The following is a 20,008-nucleotide window of genomic DNA, read 5'->3' as shown; positions in this document are numbered from 1 at the left end:
CCCAGCACACAGCCAGCCAGACAGACCTGGTGAGGGTGCAGAGGGCTGATGAGATGATGGTGGCCAGGCTGAGAGAGCCCTGCTCTGGGTTCTCTAGGAGGAACACACTGATGCAACGCTCGATCTCCTGCAGCTGTTCTTCACACGCGTGGACCGTGGCTCCCTCTGCCTTGACGCGCTCCGCCTGGCGCAGAACACGCGTGTTGGTCTCTGACGCCTGGTGCTGCAAGGCCAGCTCAACGCTGGACAGGAACTGGCACGACGCAAGGGGAGGCTGGGGGGCAAACTGGACCTCATATCTGGAGGGAGGGAAGTTTGGAGAGGAAGGTAGAGCACAGATTGATAAAATAACTGTCCATTTAATGAAAATAATAAAATATTAAAGTAGAGAGAAGCAGTAAGAAATACAGAGAAATGGAGCCAGTTAACCCCAGAGGACCCCGACAGAGAGGGAGACGGAGAGAGAGAGAGAGAGCGTGAGAATGAGAAGGAAAGACATGGCGTGAGATGGCAAGAAAGAGAGGAGAGGAGAAAGCCAGCATGTGTCCACTCCAACTCACTGTCTGGAAATCTGCTGGCAGTGCTCAACAGTCATGTCACAGAGCAGCTCTTCCAGCCACTGTTTCCAGAGGTGGGCCCTGTGGCGCAGCAGAACGGCCCGCGGGTACAGCAGGGCCACAGTGGCATAGCTGTGCAGCTGCTCCAGACAGCCTCGCAGGGCCCCACGGCGCTGCTGCAGCAGGGAGCCCAACTCAGCCTCCAGGCCCTCGCACTGGCTGATTAGGTGGGCCTGGCCGGCGTTCTGCAGGAAGGCTGTGGCCGGGACGTAGCTGGGAGGGCCTGGGGGAGGGAGGAAGAGAGAGAAGGTTAATCAATCAGGTCTATATGACTGCTGATGTCCTGCAGTAGACTGGCTAGCTGGAACCACACAGAACCCCCTCTACCATCTCTACAGACACTAACCCAGGTCTATATGACTGCTGATGTCCTGCAGTAGACTGGCTAGCTGGAACCACACAGAACCCCCTCTACAGACACTAACCCAGGTCTATATGACTGCTGATGTCCTGCAGTAGACTGGCTAGCTGGAACCACACAGAACCCCCTCTACAGACACTAACCCAGGTCTATATGACTGCTGATGTCCTGCAGTAGACTGGCTAGCTGGAACCACACAGAACCCCCTCTACCATCTCTACAGACACTAACCCAGGTCTATATGACTGCTGATGTCCTGCAGTAGACTGGCTAGCTGGAACCACACAGAACCCCCTCTACCATCTCTACAGACACTAACCCAGGTCTATATGACTGCTGATGTCCTGCAGTAGACTGGCTAGCTGGAACCACACAGAACCCCCTCTACCATCTCTACAGACACTAACCCAGGTCTATATGACTGCTGATGTCCTGCAGTAGACTGGCTAGCTGGAACCACACAGAACCCCCTCTACAATCTCTACAGACACTAACCCAGGTCTATATGACTGCTGATGTCCTGCAGTAGACTGGCTAGCTGGAACCACACAGAACCCCCTCTACAGACACTAACCCAGGTCTATATGACTGCTGATGTCCTGCAGTAGACTGGCTAGCTGTGTGGCCTCCAGGCTGCTGAAGGCTGCTTGGTACTGAGACATCCACTGGTCCAGGTCACCCTGCTTCCCCTGGATCAACTCCTGGACCGTACGCTGACGAGATGCTAGCTGGGTGTGCTCAGAGTACCTGGTGGGGGAGGGGGGAGAGAGAGAGAGAGAGAGGAGAACAATCACATACAGAGCTCTGTGTACCTACAGAGAGAGGGGAGATCACATACAGAGCTGTGTACCTACAGAGAGAGGGGAGATCACATACAGAGCTGTGTACCTACAGAGAGAGGGGAGATCACATACAGAGCTGTGTACCTACAGAGAGGGGAGATCACATACAGAGCTCTGTGTACCTACAGAGAGAGGGGAGATCACATACAGAGCTGTGTACCTACAGAGTGAGGGGAGATCACATACAGAGCTCTGTGTACCTACAGAGAGAGGGGCCATGTTCAAGAGCATCTAATCCATGTTGCATTGTGACCAACTTCCTGATGTACAAATAATAAGAACCCTGGGTCTGAACACCTCCCTCTGCAACTGGATCCTGGACTTCCTGATAAGAACCCTGGGTCTGAACACCTCCCTCTGCAACTGGATCCTGGACTTCCTGATGGGCTGCTCCAGGCGGTGAGGGTAGCCAACAACACATCTGCTATGCTGATGCTCAACCCAGGGGCCCCTCAGGGGTAAGTGCTTAGTGCCCTCCTATACATCATGTTCACTTACGACTGAGTGGCCGCGCACAACTTCGTGTTGCAGTCTTCTGACGACACGACTGTTGTAGGACTGATCATCGACGATGAGACCTCCCTATAGACAGGGAAGTCTGGTGCCAAGACAACCGCCCCCTCAAAGTCAGCAAGACAGACAAAGGAGCTGATCGTGGACTACAGAAAACATGGGGACGAGCAGCCCCCCATCCACATTGATGGAGCTGTAGTGGAGCAGGTCGAGATCTTCAAGTTCCTCGGTGTCCACATCACAAGGAATTAGCATGGTCAACACACCAACATAGTCGTGAAGAGGGCGCGACAGCACCTCTTCCCCCTCAGGAGGATGAAAACATTTGGCATGGGCCCTCCAACCCTCAAAGTTGAACAGCTGGACCATTACGAGCATCTTGGCTGGCGCTACAGAGGGTGGTGCGTACGGCCCAGTACATCCAAGACCTCTATACCAGGCGGTGCCAAAGGAAGGCCCAAACAATTGTCAAAGACTCCAGCCACCCAAGTCATAGACTGTTCTCTCTGCTACAGCACAGCAAGCGGTACCGATGTACCAAGTCTAGAACCAACAGGACCCTAAACAGCTTCTATCCCCAAGCCTGGCAGCAGTTACCACAGCAGTTTATTTCTGGGCCAGTAACCAAAAGGTTGCTGGTTCGAAATACCTGCCGATGTGCCCTTGAGCAAGTTGTAAATGTAAGCTATAAGTTATTACCTGGTACTCCCTGTATATAGCCATGTTATTACCTGGTACTCCCCGTATATAGCCATGTTATTACCTGGTACTCCCCGCATATAGCCATGTTATTACCTGGTACTCCCCGCATATAGCCATGTTATTACCTGGTACTCGCCGTATATAGCCATGTTATTACCTGGTACTCGCCGTATATAGCCATGTTATTACCTGGTACTCGCCGCATATAGCCATGTTATTACCTGGTACTCCCCGCATATAGCCATGTTATTACCTGGTACTCCCCGCATATAGCCATGTTATTACCTGGTACTCGCCGTATATAGCCATGTTATTACCTGGTACTCGCCGTATATAGCCATGTTATTACCTGGTACTTCCTGTATATAGCCATGTTATTACCTGGTACTCCCTGTATATAGCCATGTTATTACCTGGTACTTCCTGTATATAGCCATGTTATTACCTGGTACTCCCTGTATATAGCCATGTTATTACCTGGTACTCCCTGTATATAGCCATGTTATTACCTGGTACTCCCTGTATATAGCCATGTTATTATCTGCTCCCTGTATATAGCCATGTTATTACCTGGTACTTCCTGTATATAGCCATGTTATTACCTGGTACTCCCTGTATATAGCCATGTTATTACCTGGTACTCCCTGTATATAGCCATGTTATTACCTGGTACTCCCTGTATATAGCCATGTTATTATTACCTGGTACTCCCTGTATATAGCCATGTTATTACCTGGTACTCCCTGTATATAGCCATGTTATTACCTGGTACTTCCTGTATATAGCCATGTTATTACCTGGTACTCCCTGTATATAGCCATGTTATTACCTGGTACTCCCTGTATATAGCCATGTTATTACCTGGTACTTCCTGTATATAGCCATGTTATTACCTGGTACTCCCTGTATATAGCCATGTTATTACCTGGTACTTCCTGTATATAGCCATGTTATTACCTGGTACTCCCTGTATATAGCCATGTTATTACCCGGTACTCCCTGTATATAGACATGTTATTACCTGGTACTTCCTGTATATAGCCATGTTATTACCTGGTACTCCCTGTATATAGCCATGTTATTACCCGGTACTCCCTGTATATAGCCATGTTATTACCTGGTACTCCCTGTATATAGCCATGTTATTACCTGGTACTTCCTGTATATAGCCATGTTATTACCTGGTACTCCCTGTATATAGCCATGTTATTACCCGGTACTCCCTGTATATAGCCATGTTATTACCTGGTACTTCCTGTATATAGCCATGTTATTACCCGGTACTCCCTGTATATAGCCATGTTATTACCTGGTACTCCCTGTATATAGCCATGTTATTACCTGGTACTCCCTGTATATAGCCATGTTATTACCCGGTACTCCCTGTATATAGCCATGTTATTACCTGGTACTTCCTGTATATAGCCATGTTATTACCCGGTACTCCCTGTATATATGCCATGTTATTACCTGGTACTCCCTGTATATAGCCATGTTATTACCTGGTACTCCCTGTATATAGCCATGTTATTACCTGGTACTCCCTGTATATAGCCATGTTATTACCCGGTACTCCCTGTATATAGCCATGTTATTACCTGGTACTCCCTGTACATAGCCATGTTATTACCTGGTACTCCCTGTATATAGCCATGTTATTACCTGGTACTCCCTGTATATAGCCATGTTATTTTTAGTCGTTATTGTTATTCACTGTGTATTTATTCCTCGTGTCACTAAGATCATCTTTATCTTAACGCTTCATTGTTGGAAAAGGACCGTGTCAGCGTTTCACTGTTAGTCTACACCGGTTGTTAACAAAGCATGTGACAAAATGTGATTGAAGTAGTTACTTATGATGAGCATTGATTGGTAGATCAGTCAGACTGTCGGCTGCAATGTCAAACAAGCCCAGGGAGATACTCAAACTTCTGTCTCTATGGCAGAGGTCAGGGGTTACATAACTGTGTTCCAGGGTGAGTATGAGGTGGTCTGGGGTTAGAGGTCAGGGGTGTAACAGACCGGTGTTCCAGGGTGAGTATGAGGTGGTCTGGGTTAGAGGTCAGGGGTTACATAACGGTGTTCCAGGGTGAGTATGAGGTGGTCTGGGGTTAGAGGTCAGGGGTGTAACAGACCGGTGTTCCAGGGTGAGTATGAGGTGGTCTGGGGTTAGAGGTCAGGGGTGTAACAGACCGGTGTTCCAGGGTGAGTATGAGGTGGTCTGGGGTTAGAGGTCAGGGGTTACAGACCTGTGTTCCAGGGTGAGTATGAGGTGGTCTGGGGTTAGAGGTCAGGGGTGTAACAGACCTGTGTTCCAGGGTGAGTATGAGGTGGTCTGGGTTAGAGGTCAGGGGTTTAACAGACCGGTGTTCCAGGGTGAGTATGAGGTGGTCTGGGGTGTAACAGACCGGTGTGCCAGGGTGAGTATGAGGTGGTCAGGGGTGTAACAGACCTGTGTTCCAGGGTGAGTATGAGATGGTCTGAGCAGCTCTCAGCCCCCTCCAGGAAGCTCATCTCCTCCAGGATCTTGGTGGTCATCTTGTCCCCCTGAGAGAGCAGCTTCTGCAGGGTGAGGTACTCCTCCACTGCCCCCTCCACCTGTGGCAGGACCCCCAACATCTCCTCACGGTTCTTAAACCAGTTCACCTGGAGGGAGGGAGAATGGGAGGGGGTGAGGTAGTGAAGGAGGGAGAAAGGGAGGTAGTGAAGGAGGGAGAAAGGGAGGTAGTGAAGGAGGGAGAAAGGGAGGTAGTGAAGGAGGGAGAAAGGGAGGTAGTGAAGGAGGGAGAAAGGGAGGTAGTGAAGGAGGGAGAAAGGGAGGTAGTGAAGGAGGGAGAAAGGGAGGTAGTGAAGGAAGGAGAAAGGGAGGTAGTGAAGGAGGGAGAAAGGGAGGTAGTGAAGGAGGGAGAAAGGGAGGTAGTGAAGGAGGGAGAAAGGGAGGTAGTGAAGGAGGGAGAAAGGGAGGTAGTGAAGGAGGGAGAAAGGGAGGTAGTGAAGGAGGGAGAAAGGGAGGCAGATTTCAGTGGCCTTGTCATTTCAGCTCCAAACAGAACATCTGGTAAGGGGAATGACAGGTGGTCTGAATTGGCGAATTCACAACATACAGGACTACTTCTATAAGGAACAGAGTGCCATTTCAGACAGATAGAGCTGGATGTGTGTCTGTCTCCCCTGCTCACCTTGATCTCAGCGACGCGGGAGGAGAAGAGGGAGCGTGTGATGTCTCTCTCCATCTCTCTCTTGCTCTGCTTGTTCTCCGCCTGCTGACCCCCCCCTCCGTACACGGCCCCGGCGAAGCCCACCTCCCCCCCGGCCGTCCAGTCCACCAGAGGGTCGTACACAAACGCCTCCAGCAGGGTCAGCAGCGTCTCCCGCCCACGACGCATCATCTGAATCACCTGACCAATCAGAGAGGAGGGAGGTTAGCATCATCTGGACCACCTGACCAATCAGAAAAGAGATTCCAGGAATGTCTTTAAATGTGTCAGGAACGTTTTAGAAATGTTTAGAAGTAAACAAGACTAAGTTGTAAGTGAAGTTTGAGGTGATGAACAGCACCACAGCTGACATAGAGTCTCCTAAATAGTAGCTGTTCACAGGACAGTCTGTTTCACTAGCTAGTAGCTGTTCACAGGACAGTCTGTTTCACTCGCTAGTAGCTGTTCACAGGACAGTCTGTTTCACTCGCTAGTAGCTGTTCACAGGACAGTCTGTTTCACTCGCTAGTAGCTGTTCACAGGACAGTCTGTTTCACTCGCTAGTAGCTGTTCACAGGACAGTCTGTTTCACTCGCTAATAGCTGTTCACAGGACAGTCTGTTTCACTAGCTAATACCTGTTCACAGGACAGTCTGTTTCACTAGCTAATACCTGTTCACAGGACAGTCTGTTTCACTAGCTAGTACCTGTTCACAGGACAGTCTGTTTCACTAGCTAGTACCTGTTCACAGGACAGTCTGTTTCACTAGCTAGTAGCTGTTCACAGGACAGTCTGTTTCACTAGCTAATACCTGTTCACAGGACAGTCTGTTTCACTAGCTAGTACCTGTTCACAGGACAGTCTGTTTCACTAGCTAGTACCTGTTCACAGGACAGTCTGTTTCACTAGCTAGTACCTGTTCACAGGACAGTCTGTTTCACTAGCTAGTACCTGTTCACAGGACAGTCTGTTTCACTAGCTAGTACCTGTTCACAGGACAGTCTGAAGACTGTTTCACTAGCTAGTAGCTGTTCACAGGACAGTCTGTTTCACTAGCTAGTACCTGTTCACAGGACAGTCTGTTTCACTAGCTAGTACCTGTTCACAGGACAGTCTGTTTCACTAGCTAGTAGCTGTTCACAGGACAGTCTGTTTCACTAGCTAGTAGCTGTTCACAGGACAGTCTGTTTCACTAGCTAGTAGCTGTTCACAGGACAGTCTGTTTCACTAGCTAGTAGCTGTTCACAGGACAGTCTGTTTCACTAGCTAATACCTGTTCACAGGACAGTCTGTTTCACTCACTAGTAGCTGTTCACAGGACAGTCTGAAGACTGTTTCACTAGCTAGTAGCTGTTCACAGGACAGTCTGAAGACTGTTTCACTAGCTAGTAGCTGTTCACAGGACAGTCTGAAGACTGTTTCACTCACTAGTACCTGTTCACAGGACAGTCTGAAGACTGTTTCACTAGCTAGTAGCTGTTCACAGGACAGTCTGAAGACTGTTTCACTAGCTAGTACCTGTTCACAGGACAGTCTGAAGACTGTTTCACTAGCTAGTACCTGTTCACAGGACAGTCTGAAGATGCCCTCCACCCCAGTGACTCCCAGGGCCGTCTCTATGTTGTGGGTCATACGGAACGGAACTTTCTCTGGCACACGCAGGCTCTTCCCTGGAGACCACACACACACACACACACACACACCAGAGAGAGAGAAACATCACACATCAGTAGGACAAACAGCAGTGAAATCCACAGAGCGACTTGTCTAAACCAGGAGGGTTGCTGCTTGTTCAAACCTCTAAATAGAACTATTTATTTACCTTTCTCGAAGCAGACGTTGTAGTCGATGTGCACCACCTCTCCTGTCGTCATGTCAATCAGCACGTTGTCAAGGTGACGGTCACCGAGGCCAATGATGTAGCCCACCATAGACATCACAGCAGTGGACCTGGCGTAGGACTGTAGCAGGAGGAAGAAGAGGAGGAGGAAGACCGTTCATTTACCATTAATTAGCCACCAGTAAGGTTTCATTTATGACGTCTCCACTTCCCAAGCATATTAGTCCAACATGGCTTCCTTTCCTTCATCTGCACTAGTCAGAGAGCCCTAGCCAGGTGGATCCATAGAGTAAGATAGAGGACCTTTTAGTACGGAAATTAACAGAGCTACAAAGATGAGTCCTCTATCCAACTCTGAGTGGATCCTATATCCAATCTTAGTTAAGCCATGTTTTCAGCTTTGTGTTATTTTCAGATCAGTGCAGATGAAGGAAAGGATACGAGAAGAAGCAGCCACCCAACCTGTGTAACCTCGAACCCTTGACTGACGACAGTAAACCCTGTTTGACCCCAGCTCACCTGTGTGACCCTCCACCACTCACTAGACGTGGTACAGGAGCACCACAGCTCTTTGGCCAGCAGGTTAGGGGGCGTGGATGCCATCAGCTCCTTAAGCACATCCCTCATCACGCTGAGCGGCCAATCACGCCGTGAAACATCCAGGCTGAGCCCCACCCCCTTCAGGGCGGGGCCTATCTTGCTGTAGTAGAGCTCACTGGGCCGTGGAACCAGAGGGAGGGGCTGGGGCTGCTGCTGGAACGAATCCTGGGCCTGGGGGAGGAGCGAGAGACAGACAGAGAGACAGACAGTGATGAGTACAGAGAGAACACAAGGCTCATGGCCCAACCAGAGTGTTTGGCTTTGCCATAGTTTCAATGTTGAATGTTGTATTTATTGAGCTCTACACATTGAGGAAGTTCCTACAAAAGATCACACACACACACACACACACACACATATTACCTTCTGTGCCTGCAGCACGGCCTCTCTCTGCTGCCAGCGCTTGTAGAGGCCGAACAGCGGCGTGGCGCCGTCCACCCATTGGATGAGTCCTGAGCGTGTCCCCAGCGGGGTGACGGAGTAGTGGCGGGCGTGGAAGTGGGGGCGCTCCTGCTGGTTCACCTAGAGAAGAACAGAGTTATGCTTGGCAGACAACAGTAGCAGTTAATATGACTGGAACAAGCCTTCAGGTTGAATCACCTATTATACTACTTTATCATTGTTTAAATGTTTGGTGTATTTTTCCACAGATGAACTACACTCTGGTGTTGTCTCTGGCTGGATCAGCCTTGTATTTTAAATGATCAATAAGTGATGTACCTTGGTGAACATGGTGTTGACTATGGAAAGGAACTGCATGATTCGCTCATCTAGGTGGAGGTCCTCCAGACCTGAAAGAGGGAGAGAGGATACAAGAAAAGGAAGGAATAGATGAGGGTCAAATCAGAGAGAGGGAAAGAGAGGAGGAAGGAGAATTAGGTTCAGACTTATATTCCTGCTGGTCGTCTGCCTGGAGGTTGTTCTGTCTGGAAGATGTAGGGCTAGTTGCTTTCATCGTGTGTGTGTGTGTTCGCTACCTTTGAAGAGGTAAGGGTAGTTGCTTTCATCGTGTGTGTGTGTGTTCGCTACCTTTGAAGAGGTAAGGGTAGTTGCGTCCATCATATATGTGTGTGTGTGTTCGCTACCTTTGAAGAGGTAAGGGTAGTTGCGTCCATCATATATATGTGTGTGTGTTCGCTACCTTTGAAGAGGTAAGGGTAGTTGCGTCCATCATATATATGTGTGTGTGTTCGCTACCTTTGAAGAGGTAAGGGTAGTTGCGTCCATCATATATATGTGTGTGTGTTTGCTACCTTTGAAGAGGTAAGGGTAGTTGCGTCCATCATATATATGTGTGTGTGTTCGCTACCTTTGAAGAGGTAAGGGTAGTTGCGTCCATCATATATATGTGTGTGTGTTCGCTACCTTTGAAGAGGTAAGGGTAGTTGCGTCCATCATATATATGTGTGTGTGTTCGCTACCTTTGAAGAGGTAAGGGTAGTTGCGTCCATCATATATATGTGTGTGTGTTCGCTACCTTTGAAGAGGTAGGGATAGTTGAGTCATGTATGTATGTATGTATGTATGTATGTATGTATGTATGTATGTATGTATGTATGTAGGTATGTATGTAGGTATGTATGTATTCGCTACCTTTGAAGAGGTAAGGGTAGTTGCGTCCGTCGGAGCCCAGGAAGTGTAGTTTCTTGGGCTTGGTCTTGGTTGGCAGGATGGTGATGGTGTTGCCAACACTTTGGATGGTCAACGCGTCCGTTGCCGACACCTCGCCCGGCAACGCCATCTCAGTGGTCGCCATGGCAGCCAGGCGGGGGCTGATGTGGTCCAGACGTAGCAGATAGCTGGTCCTCTTCTGAGCCCTCTGCTGTAGACTCAGCATGATCTAGGAGACATTTTAAACACCATTTCAATCCATTTCAACAAAACAGTACAGTATACATTTGAAAAGGTTACAGATACATTGGACACTCACGGAAACAACAAGCACCTTCACACACACGGACCAAGTTTCCCCTAAGCACAGATCTAGGATCAGCTTCCCTTCCCCCAATCCTAATGGGGACTGGAAACACTTCAGGAAGTAAAGCAAAGAGATGTCTTCAATCCACTAAACATCTGCCTTTAACATAGAAACATCTGTATTTGGGGGATTTTGATCTGGAACCAATGTTTATTAGAGGTGTTGTTGAATTTACCACACTAGAACGTATCGACTACTTTACATGTATAAGGAATATACACGGCAAGGGGAACTGCGTGACGGGGCAAGTCACTGCGTGACGGGGCAAGTCACTGCGTGACGGGGCAAGTCACTGCGTGACGGGGCAAGTCACTGCGTGACGGGGCAAGTCACTGCGTGACGGGGCAAGTCACTGCGTGACGGGGCAAGTCACTGCGTGAGGAAAAAGGGGAAGTGCAGAAAGTTCATATTCTATTCAAATATATTATTGTTGAATATGAATGTTCCTTGGGAGGGATGCAAAGGACAACAGTCTGGTTTCAGTTCCTGATAAGGCAGACCGGTTGCTGAGGAACCAGGACCTTTAGGGATGTGGAACTCAACTGGAGATGAGGTCAACAGATGGAGAGAAGACACTGCTGGGAGGGGGGTCACAGGGGCCCACCCTGAAGACCATCTGATTATAGTCCTATTTCCACACCCATGAGGGTCCTAGACTCAGGCAGGGCCATGACAACACCAGTGAGAGGAACCTACTGTGTTTCTGCCTAGCAACAGAGAAGGTGTGTATCTTAGATGCTCAAGGAGATGATGGCTCCTAGTCAGAAGGTATAAAGATGTGTTTGTGTGATGTCTTGTATGTTGTCTTTGCAGCTGTATGACCCAGCGGGTGAATAAACTTGGGTTTGAGCTTTATCTAGGTCGTCCATGAGTTTTCACTCTATTAAGACCCTAACAATATGGGTAGCACCATCTTGAATTGCTATAGTAACAACTGACGCCCCTTTCCCAATGCGTCATAGGCAGGATTGAGCAAATTGTGAGTTTAGGCGCGGTGACTGAAAGTGGCACCTGGCCTCCACTGAGCTCTGTCATTGAGATCAGGACAGTAACATTAGGGTAAGAAACTGTACACCATGTTTTTATGTTGGCAATTATAACATTTACATTTTTAAAGTATTTATTCTGATGGACAAGATGAGTGCGAAATTAACTTTGGCTTTGATAACAAGCTGAGCAGACAGCCAAAAGCAGACACGCTAGCCAGCTAGGTTTATTACGTTTACATTTTAGCCATTTAGCAGACGCTCTTATCCAGAGCGACTTACAGTAGTGAATGCATACATTTCATTTCATTTCATGCATTTTTAATTTTTTTCCCTTCTTTTTGTACTGGCCCCCCGTGGGAATCAAACCCACAACCCTGGTGTTGCAAACACCATGCTCGACCAACTGAGCCACAGGGAAGGCCCAGTTCCCTGTTTATCTCTAGTCTTTATGATGCTAATGTTCTCTTTGTCAATATGAGCATTTTATTTTGTACAGTTACCAATTTGAAGACCATTTGTCATTAGCTAGATATCTCAATATCTGAGGTGCTGTTCGTTTTAACATCAACTCCCTGAGTCTACCTTTAACCATTAGTGGAGGAATATCTGAGGTGCTGTTCGTTTTAACGTCAACTCCCTGAGTCTACCTTTAACCATTAGTGGAGGAATATCTCCCTGAGTCTACCTTTAACCATTAGTGGAGGAATATCTGAGGTGCTGTTCGTTTTAACGTCATCTCCCTGAGTCTACCTTTAACCATTAGTGGAGGAATATCTCCCTGAGTCTACCTTTAACCATTAGTGGAGGAATATCTGAGGTGCTGTTCGTTTTAACGTCAACTCCCTGAGTCTACCTTTAACCATTAGTGGAGGAATATCTGAGGTGCTGTCCGTTTTAACGTCAACTCCCTGAGTCTACCTTTAACCATTAGTGGAGGAATATCTGAGGTGCTGTTCGTTTTAACATCATCTCCCTGAGTCTACCTTTAACCATAAGTGGAGGAATATCTGAGGTGCTGTTCGTTTTAACGTCAACTCCCAGAGTCTACCTTTAACCATTAGTGGAGGAATATCTGAGGTGCTGTTCGTTTTAACATCATCTCCCTGAGTCTACCTTTAACCATTAGTGGAGGAATATCTGAGGTGCTGTTCGTTTTAACATCATCTCCCAGAGTCTACCTTTAACCATTAGTGGAGGAATATCTCCCTGAGTCTACCTTTAACCATTAGTGGAGGAATATCTGAGGTGCTGTTCGTTTTAACGTCATCTCCCTGAGTCTACCTTTAACCATTAGTGGAGGAATATCTCCCTGAGTCTACCTTTAACCATTAGTGGAGGAATATCTGAGGTGCTGTTCGTTTTAACGTCAACTCCCTGAGTCTACCTTTAACCATTAGTGGAGGAATATCTGAGGTGCTGTCCGTTTTAACGTCAACTCCCTGAGTCTACCTTTAACCATTAGTGGAGGAATATCTGAGGTGCTGTTCGTTTTAACGTCAACTCCCTGAGTCTACCTTTAACCATTAGTGGAGGAATATCTGAGGTGCTGTTCGTTTTAACGTCAACTCCCTGAGTCTACCTTTAACCATTAGTGGAGGAATATCTCCCTGAGTCTACCTTTAACCATTAGTGGAGGAATATCTCCCTGAGTCTACCTTTAACCATTAGTGGAGGAATATCTCCCTGAGTCCACCTTTAACCATTAGTGGAGGAATATCTCCCTGAGTCTACCTTTAACCATTAGTGGAGGAATATCTGAGGTGCTGTTCGTTTTAACATCAACTCCCTGAGTCTACCTTTAACCATTAGTGGAGGAATATCTGAGGTGCTGTTCGTTTTAACGTCATCTCCCTGAGTCTACCTTTAACCATTAGTGGAGGAATATCTGAGGTGCTGTTCGTTTTAACGTCATCTCCCTGAGTCTACCTTTAACCATTAGTGGAGGAATATCTCCCTGAGTCCACCTTTAACCATTAGTGGAGGAATATCTCCCTGAGTCTACCTTTAACCATTAGTGGAGGACAATGCAAAGCCGACCCAAGACCCAGCTTATAGGGACAACGTCACCCTACACCCCCCCGGTCCTGGTCCTACTTGTTTGAACGGGACCCAGCTGCTGGCGGGGTTGGCTGGGTTGTGAGGGCTCTTCAGTCTCTCCAGGGCCGAGGTGATGGCGTCCCCGTAGGTCTGCTGGAACCAGGTCTCGTGGGGGGTCTCTGCGGGCGTGGTGGTGATGCCCCTCACGTGGTCCAGAGCGAACACCACGGGACGCATCAGAGCAGAGTGCTTCTCACACATGATGGCCACCTTCTCCTCCCTGACAGAGGAGACACACTGTTCATCTATGTTCCTTTAACAGGGTTAAAACATACATGTTGAGACAGGACAGTGTTGTATAGTCAGCGAGTGAGAAGTGCAGTGGGTCAGAATGAAACCCATGACCTCTGGCAGCCTAGGCTACCCAGTACCTGAGCCAGGGACTAACCTCTCTGGCAGCCTAGGCTACCCAGTACCTGAGCCAGGGACTAACCTCTCTGGCAGCCTAGGCTACCCAGTACCTGAGCCAGGGACTAACCTCTCTGGCAGCCTAGGCTACCCAGTACCTGAGCCAGGGACTAACCTCTCTGGCAGCCTAGGCTACCCAGTACCTGAGCCAGGGACTAACCTCTGGCAGCCTAGGCCACCCAGTACCTGAGCCAGGGACTAACCTCTCTGGCAGCCTAGGCTACCCAGTACCTGAGCCAGGGACTAACCTCTGGCAGCCTAGGCCACCCAGTACCTGAGCCAGGGACTAACCTCTGGCAGCCTAGGCTACCCAGTACCTGAGCCAGGGACTAACCTCTCTGGCAGCCTAGGCTACCCAGTACCTGAGCCAGGGACTAACCTCTGGCAGCCTAGGCTACCCAGTACCTGAGCCAGGGACTAACCTCTCTGGCAGCCTAGGCTACCCAGTACCTGAGCCAGGGACTAACCTCTCTGGCAGCCTAGGCCACCCAGTACCTGAGCCAGGGACTAACCTCTGGCAGCCTAGGCTACCCAGTACCTGCAGAGCTAACCTCTGGCAGCCTAGGCTACCCAGTACCTGAGCCAGGGACTAACCTCTGGCAGCCTAGGCTACCCAGTACCTGAGCCAGGGACTAACCTCTGGCAGCCTAGGCTACCCAGTACCTGAGCCAGGGACTAACCTCTGGCAGCCTAGGCCACCCAGTACCTGAGCCAGGGACTAACCTCTCTGGCAGCCTAGGCTACCCAGTACCTGAGCCAGGGACTAACCTCTCTGGCAGCCTAGGCTACCCAGTACCTGAGCCAGGGACTAACCTCTGGCAGCCTAGGCTACCCAGTACCTGCAGAGCTAACCTCTGGCAGCCTAGGCTACCCAGTACCTGAGCCAGGGACTAACCTCTGGCAGCCTAGGCTACCCAGTACCTGAGCCAGGGACTAACCTCTGGCAGCCTAGGCTACCCAGTACCTGAGCCAGGGACTAACCTCTGGCAGCCTAGGCTACCCAGTACCTGAGCCAGGGACTAACCTCTCTGGCAGCCTAGGCTACCCAGTACCTGCAGAGCTAACCACTGGCAGCCTAGGCTACCCAGTACCTGCAGAGCTAACCACTGGCAGCCTAGGCTACCCAGTACCTGCAGAGCTAACCACTGGCAGCCTAGGCTACCCAGTACCTGCAGAGCTAACCACTGGCAGCCTAGGCTACCCAGTACCTGCAGAGCTAACCACTGGCAGCCTAGGCTACCCAGTACCTGCAGAGCTAACCACTGGCAGCCTAGGCTACCCAGTACCTGCAGAGCTAACCACTGGCAGCCTAGGCTACCCAGTACCTGCAGAGCTAACCACTGGCAGCCTAGGCTACCCAGTACCTGCAGAGCTAACCACTGGCAGCCTAGGCTACCCAGTACCTGCAGAGCTAACCACTGGCAGCCTAGGCTACCCAGTACCTGCAGAGCTAACCACTGGCAGCCTAGGCTACCCAGTACCTGCAGAGCTAACCACTGGCAGCCTAGGCTACCCAGTACCTGCAGAGCTAACCACTGGCAGCCTAGGCTACCCAGTACCTGCAGAGCTAACCACTGGCAGCCTAGGCCACCCAGTACCTGAGCCAGGGACTAACCACTGGCAGCCTAGGCTACCCAGTACCTGCAGAGCTAACCACTGGCAGCCTAGGCTACCCAGTACCTGCAGAGCTAACCACTGGCAGCCTAGGCTACCCAGTACCTGAGCCAGGGACTAACCACTGGCAGCCTAGGCTACCCAGTACCTGCAGAGCTAACCACTGGACCACCACACACTATTCTGCTACTTGTGTGCATTAATGAACTGTTTTGTGACTGGAGTTGGGTCATTCTGAAACCTGTGTTTGATTAATCAAATCCTATTCTTCGTGTACCCTAGTAGTGTGTGACTCACTTGCGTAGTGTGTTGTTGTTCTGCACTCTCTTGACCTCGTCCTCCAGCTGCTGTATCCTGCGCAGGACGTGCATGTGCTGCTGCTGCAGGACGCCCAGCCACAACTCATCCCACAGCAGAGTCACACGGCGCAGCTCTCCCACTAGCATCTGCACCTGGGGACCCACAGACAGACACACACAGAGTCACACAGCGCAGCTCTCCCACTAGCATCTGCACCTGGGGACCCACAGACAGACACACAGAGTCACGCGGCGCAGCTCTCCCACTAGCATCTGCACCTGGGGACCCACAGACAGACACACACAGAGTCACACGGCGCAGCTCTCCCACTAGCATCTGCACCTGGGGACCCACAGACAGACACACACAGAGTCACACGGCGCAGCTCTCCCACTAGCATCTGCACCTGGGGACCCACAGAGTCACACGTGGTTAGCACAGGTCACCACCAGACACAAGTAGGGCCAAAATGTCATATCCCGATATTAGTCTCATTTTAGACAGTATGACAGTATTTTGTGTTTCTGAATAATAGAAGTTGTAAATACTCTTAATGACCATTGCATGACCCTAGGTCTACCTGTAACATAATAGTGGTGATGGAGTAGGGAGAAGTTTTTGCCTATAACACCATAGTGGGGTTGGCTGCAGTAGGGGGAAGTATTTACCCGTAACACCATAGTGGGGTTGGCTGCAGTAGGGGGAAGTATTTACCCGTAACACCATAGTGGGGTTGGCTGCAGTAGGGGGAAGTATTTACCCGTAACACCATAGTGGGGTTGGCTGCAGTAGGGGGAAGTATTTACCCGTAACACCATAGTGGGGTTGGCTGCAGTAGGAGGAAGTATTTACCCGTAACACCATAGTGGGGTTGGCTGCAGTAGGGGGAAGTGTTTACCCGTAACACCATAGTGGGGTTGGCTGCAGTAGGGGGAAGTGTTTACCCGTAACACCATAGTGGGGTTGGCTGCAGTAGGGGGAAGTGTTTACCTGTAACACCATAGTGGGGTTGGCTGCAGAAAGCTTGTCCACTATCTTGCTGTAGCAGTCATGCATCATGGCCTGGTCCTGGCTGGAACACAGAGCAGGAAACTCCTCACCTCGCCCATCTTCTTCCTGGGAGGCGGGGTTACTTCCCAGTGTCCCCTCCCCTTCCTCACATAGCCCCTCCCCCTGCATGCTGCCCAGGAAGGTGGGCAGGGCCGACGGGAGCTTGTTTCCTGGGAAACAAAGATGTTATGGCGAGTTGAGAGTATGTGTGTGTTTTAGAGGCCGACTGATTATGATTTTTCAACGCCAATACCGATTATTGGAGGACCAGAAAAATCCAATACCGATTAAATCGGACGATTTTTATATATTTGTAATAATGACAATTACAATACTGATTGAACAGTTATTTTAACTTAATATAATACATCAATAAAATCTATTTAGCCTCAAATAAATAATGAAACATGTTCAATTTGGTTTAAATAATGCATAAACAAAGTGTTGGAGAAGAAAGTAAAAGTGCAATATGTGCCATGTAAGAAAGCTAACGTTTAAGTTCCTTGCTCAGAACATGAGAACATATAAAAGCTGGTGGTTCCTTTTAACATGAGTCTTCAATATTCCCTGGTTAGAAGTTTTAGATTGTATTTATTATAGTAATTATAGGGCTATTTCTCTCTTCCATTTGTATTTCATATACCTTTGACTATTGGATGTTCTTATAGGCACTATAGTATTGCCAGCCTAATCTCGGGAGTTGATAGGCTTGAAGTCATAAACAGTGCAATGCTTGAACCATTGGGAAGAGCTGCTGGCAAATGCATGAAAGCTTACGAGCCTGCTGCTGCCTACCATCGCTCAGTCAGACTGTTGTATCAAATCATAGACTTAATTATAATAAACACACAAATACGAGGCGTAGGTCATTAATATGGTAGAATCCGGAAACTATCATTTTGAAAACAAAATGTTTATTATTTCAGTGAAATACGGAACCGTTCCGTATTTTATCTAACGGGTGGCATCCCTAAGTCTAAATATTCCTGTTACATTGCACAACCTTCAATGTTATGTCATAATTACGTAACATTCTGGCAAATTAGTTCGCAACGAGCCAGGCAGCCCAAACTGTTGCATATACCCTGACTCTGCTCGCACAGAACGCAAGAGAAGTGACACAATTTCCCTAGTTAATATTGCCTGCTAACATGAATTTCTTTTAACTAAATATGCAGGTTAAAGAATATATACTTGTGTATTGATTTTAAGAAAGGCATTGATGTTTATAGTTAGGTACATTCGCGCAACGATTGTGCTTTTTTTAAATCATCACCCGTTTGTCGAAGTAGGCTGTGATTCAATGATAAATTAACAGGCACCGCATCGATTATATGCAACACAGGACAAGCTAGTTAAACTAGTAATATCGTCAACCATGTGTAGTTAACTAGTGATTATGTGAAGATTGATAGTTTTTTTATAAGATAAGTTTAATGCTAGCTAGCAACTTACCTTGGCTCCTTGCTGCACTTGTGTAACAGGTGGTCAGCCTGCCACGCAGGCTGCTCGTGGAGTGCAATGTAATTGGCCATAATCGGCGTCCAAAAATACCGATTACCGATCTTTATGAAAACTTGAAATCGGCCATAATTAATCGGCCATGCCAATTAATCGGTCGACCTCTAGTGTGTGTGTGTGTGTGTGTGTGTGTGTGTGTGTGTATATACCTGCGTGCTGTGCCTCTCCTCCCAGAGACAGTGATCCGACTATAGCAGGGTACAGGATGAGGTGTGGCGAGTCCTGGGCAACGCGACACAGCAGACTACAGATACTCTGTCTGATGTAAGCCTCTGGATGGTTCAGACGAGAGAACAGCTGGGGGATGATGCCTGGGGGGGAGAGGGGGTGAATTAGCAGGAGACAGGAGAGAGAACAGCTGGGGGATGATGCCTGGGGGAGAGGGGGTGAATTAGCAGGAGAGAGAACAGCTGGGGGATGATGCCTGGGGGAGAGGGGGTGAATTAGCAGGAGACAGGAGAGAGAATAGCTGGGGGATGATGCCTGGGGGAGAGGGGGTGAATTAGCAGGAGACAGGAGAGAGAACAGCTGGGGGATGATGCCTGGGGGGAGAGGGGGTGAATTAGCAGGAGACGAAGGTCTCAACTAACTGGAGATGATCTCTCCATAACGTGTTCTAGGTCTTATACTAGAATGTCAGTTTAATAAATATTAATTCATTTCTAGAGTCTAACAGGAGCCTTCAGAGAAATAGAGAGCTCCCTCTGGGTCTGTGTGTGTTACCTCTCCAGGGGCCAGTGGGGGTCTGAGTGTGTGTTACCTCTCCAGGGGCCAGTGGGGGTCTGTGTGTGTTTTACCTCTCCAGGGGCCAGTGGGGGTCTGAGTGTGTTACCTCTCCAGGGGCCAGTGGGGGTCGGAGAGTGTGTTACCTCTCCAGGGGCCAGTGGGGGTCTGTGTGTGTTACCTCTCCAGGGGCCAGTGGGGGTCTGTGTGTGTTTTACCTCTCCAGGGGCCAGTGGGGGTCTGAGTGTGTTACCTCTCCAGGGGCCAGTGGGGGTCTGTGTGTGTTTTACCTCTCCAGGGGCCAGTGGGGGGTCTGTGTGTGTTTTACCTCTCCAGGGGCCAGTGGGGGTCTGAGTGTGTTACCTCTCCAGGGGCCAGTGGGGGTCTGTGTGTGTTTTACCTCTCCAGGGGCCGGTGGGGGTCTGTGTGTGTGTTACCTCTCCAGGGGCCAGTGGGGGTCTGAGTGTGTGTTACCTCTCCAGGGGCGGTGGGGGTCTGTGTGTGTTTTACCTCTCCAGGGGCCAGTGGGGGTCTGTGTGTGTGTTACCTCTCCAGGGGCCAGTGGGGGTCTGTGTGTGTGTTACCTCTCCAGGGGCCAGTGGGGGTCTGTGTGTGTTTTACCTCTCCAGGGGCCAGTGGGGGTCTGTGTGTGTGT

At 49.3% G+C, this 20,008-nt stretch overlaps 1 protein-coding gene across 1 annotated transcript in view; it reads right to left on the bottom strand.

Moving 5' to 3' along the window:
- The window catches only part of smg1 (SMG1 nonsense mediated mRNA decay associated PI3K related kinase), a 121,071-nt gene that overhangs the window by 28,945 nt on the left and 72,118 nt on the right, over positions 1–20,008 (bottom strand). Inside the window, 15 exon segments of the mRNA XM_045715889.1 lie at positions 27–299; positions 561–840; positions 1,553–1,725; positions 5,488–5,681; positions 6,215–6,433; positions 7,794–7,903; positions 8,056–8,194; positions 8,593–8,844; positions 9,037–9,195; positions 9,394–9,464; positions 10,267–10,513; positions 13,735–13,957; positions 16,057–16,211; positions 17,050–17,279; positions 18,780–18,941. Coding sequence (XP_045571845.1) covers positions 27–299; positions 561–840; positions 1,553–1,725; positions 5,488–5,681; positions 6,215–6,433; positions 7,794–7,903; positions 8,056–8,194; positions 8,593–8,844; positions 9,037–9,195; positions 9,394–9,464; positions 10,267–10,513; positions 13,735–13,957; positions 16,057–16,211; positions 17,050–17,279; positions 18,780–18,941 — 2,887 coding nt within the window.

Source organism: Salmo salar, chromosome ssa03 (genome assembly GCF_905237065.1).
Source record: "Salmo salar chromosome ssa03, Ssal_v3.1, whole genome shotgun sequence".
Taxonomy (NCBI): Eukaryota; Metazoa; Chordata; class Actinopteri; order Salmoniformes; family Salmonidae; genus Salmo; species Salmo salar.
This window is presented reverse-complemented; position numbering and strand designations above follow the sequence as displayed.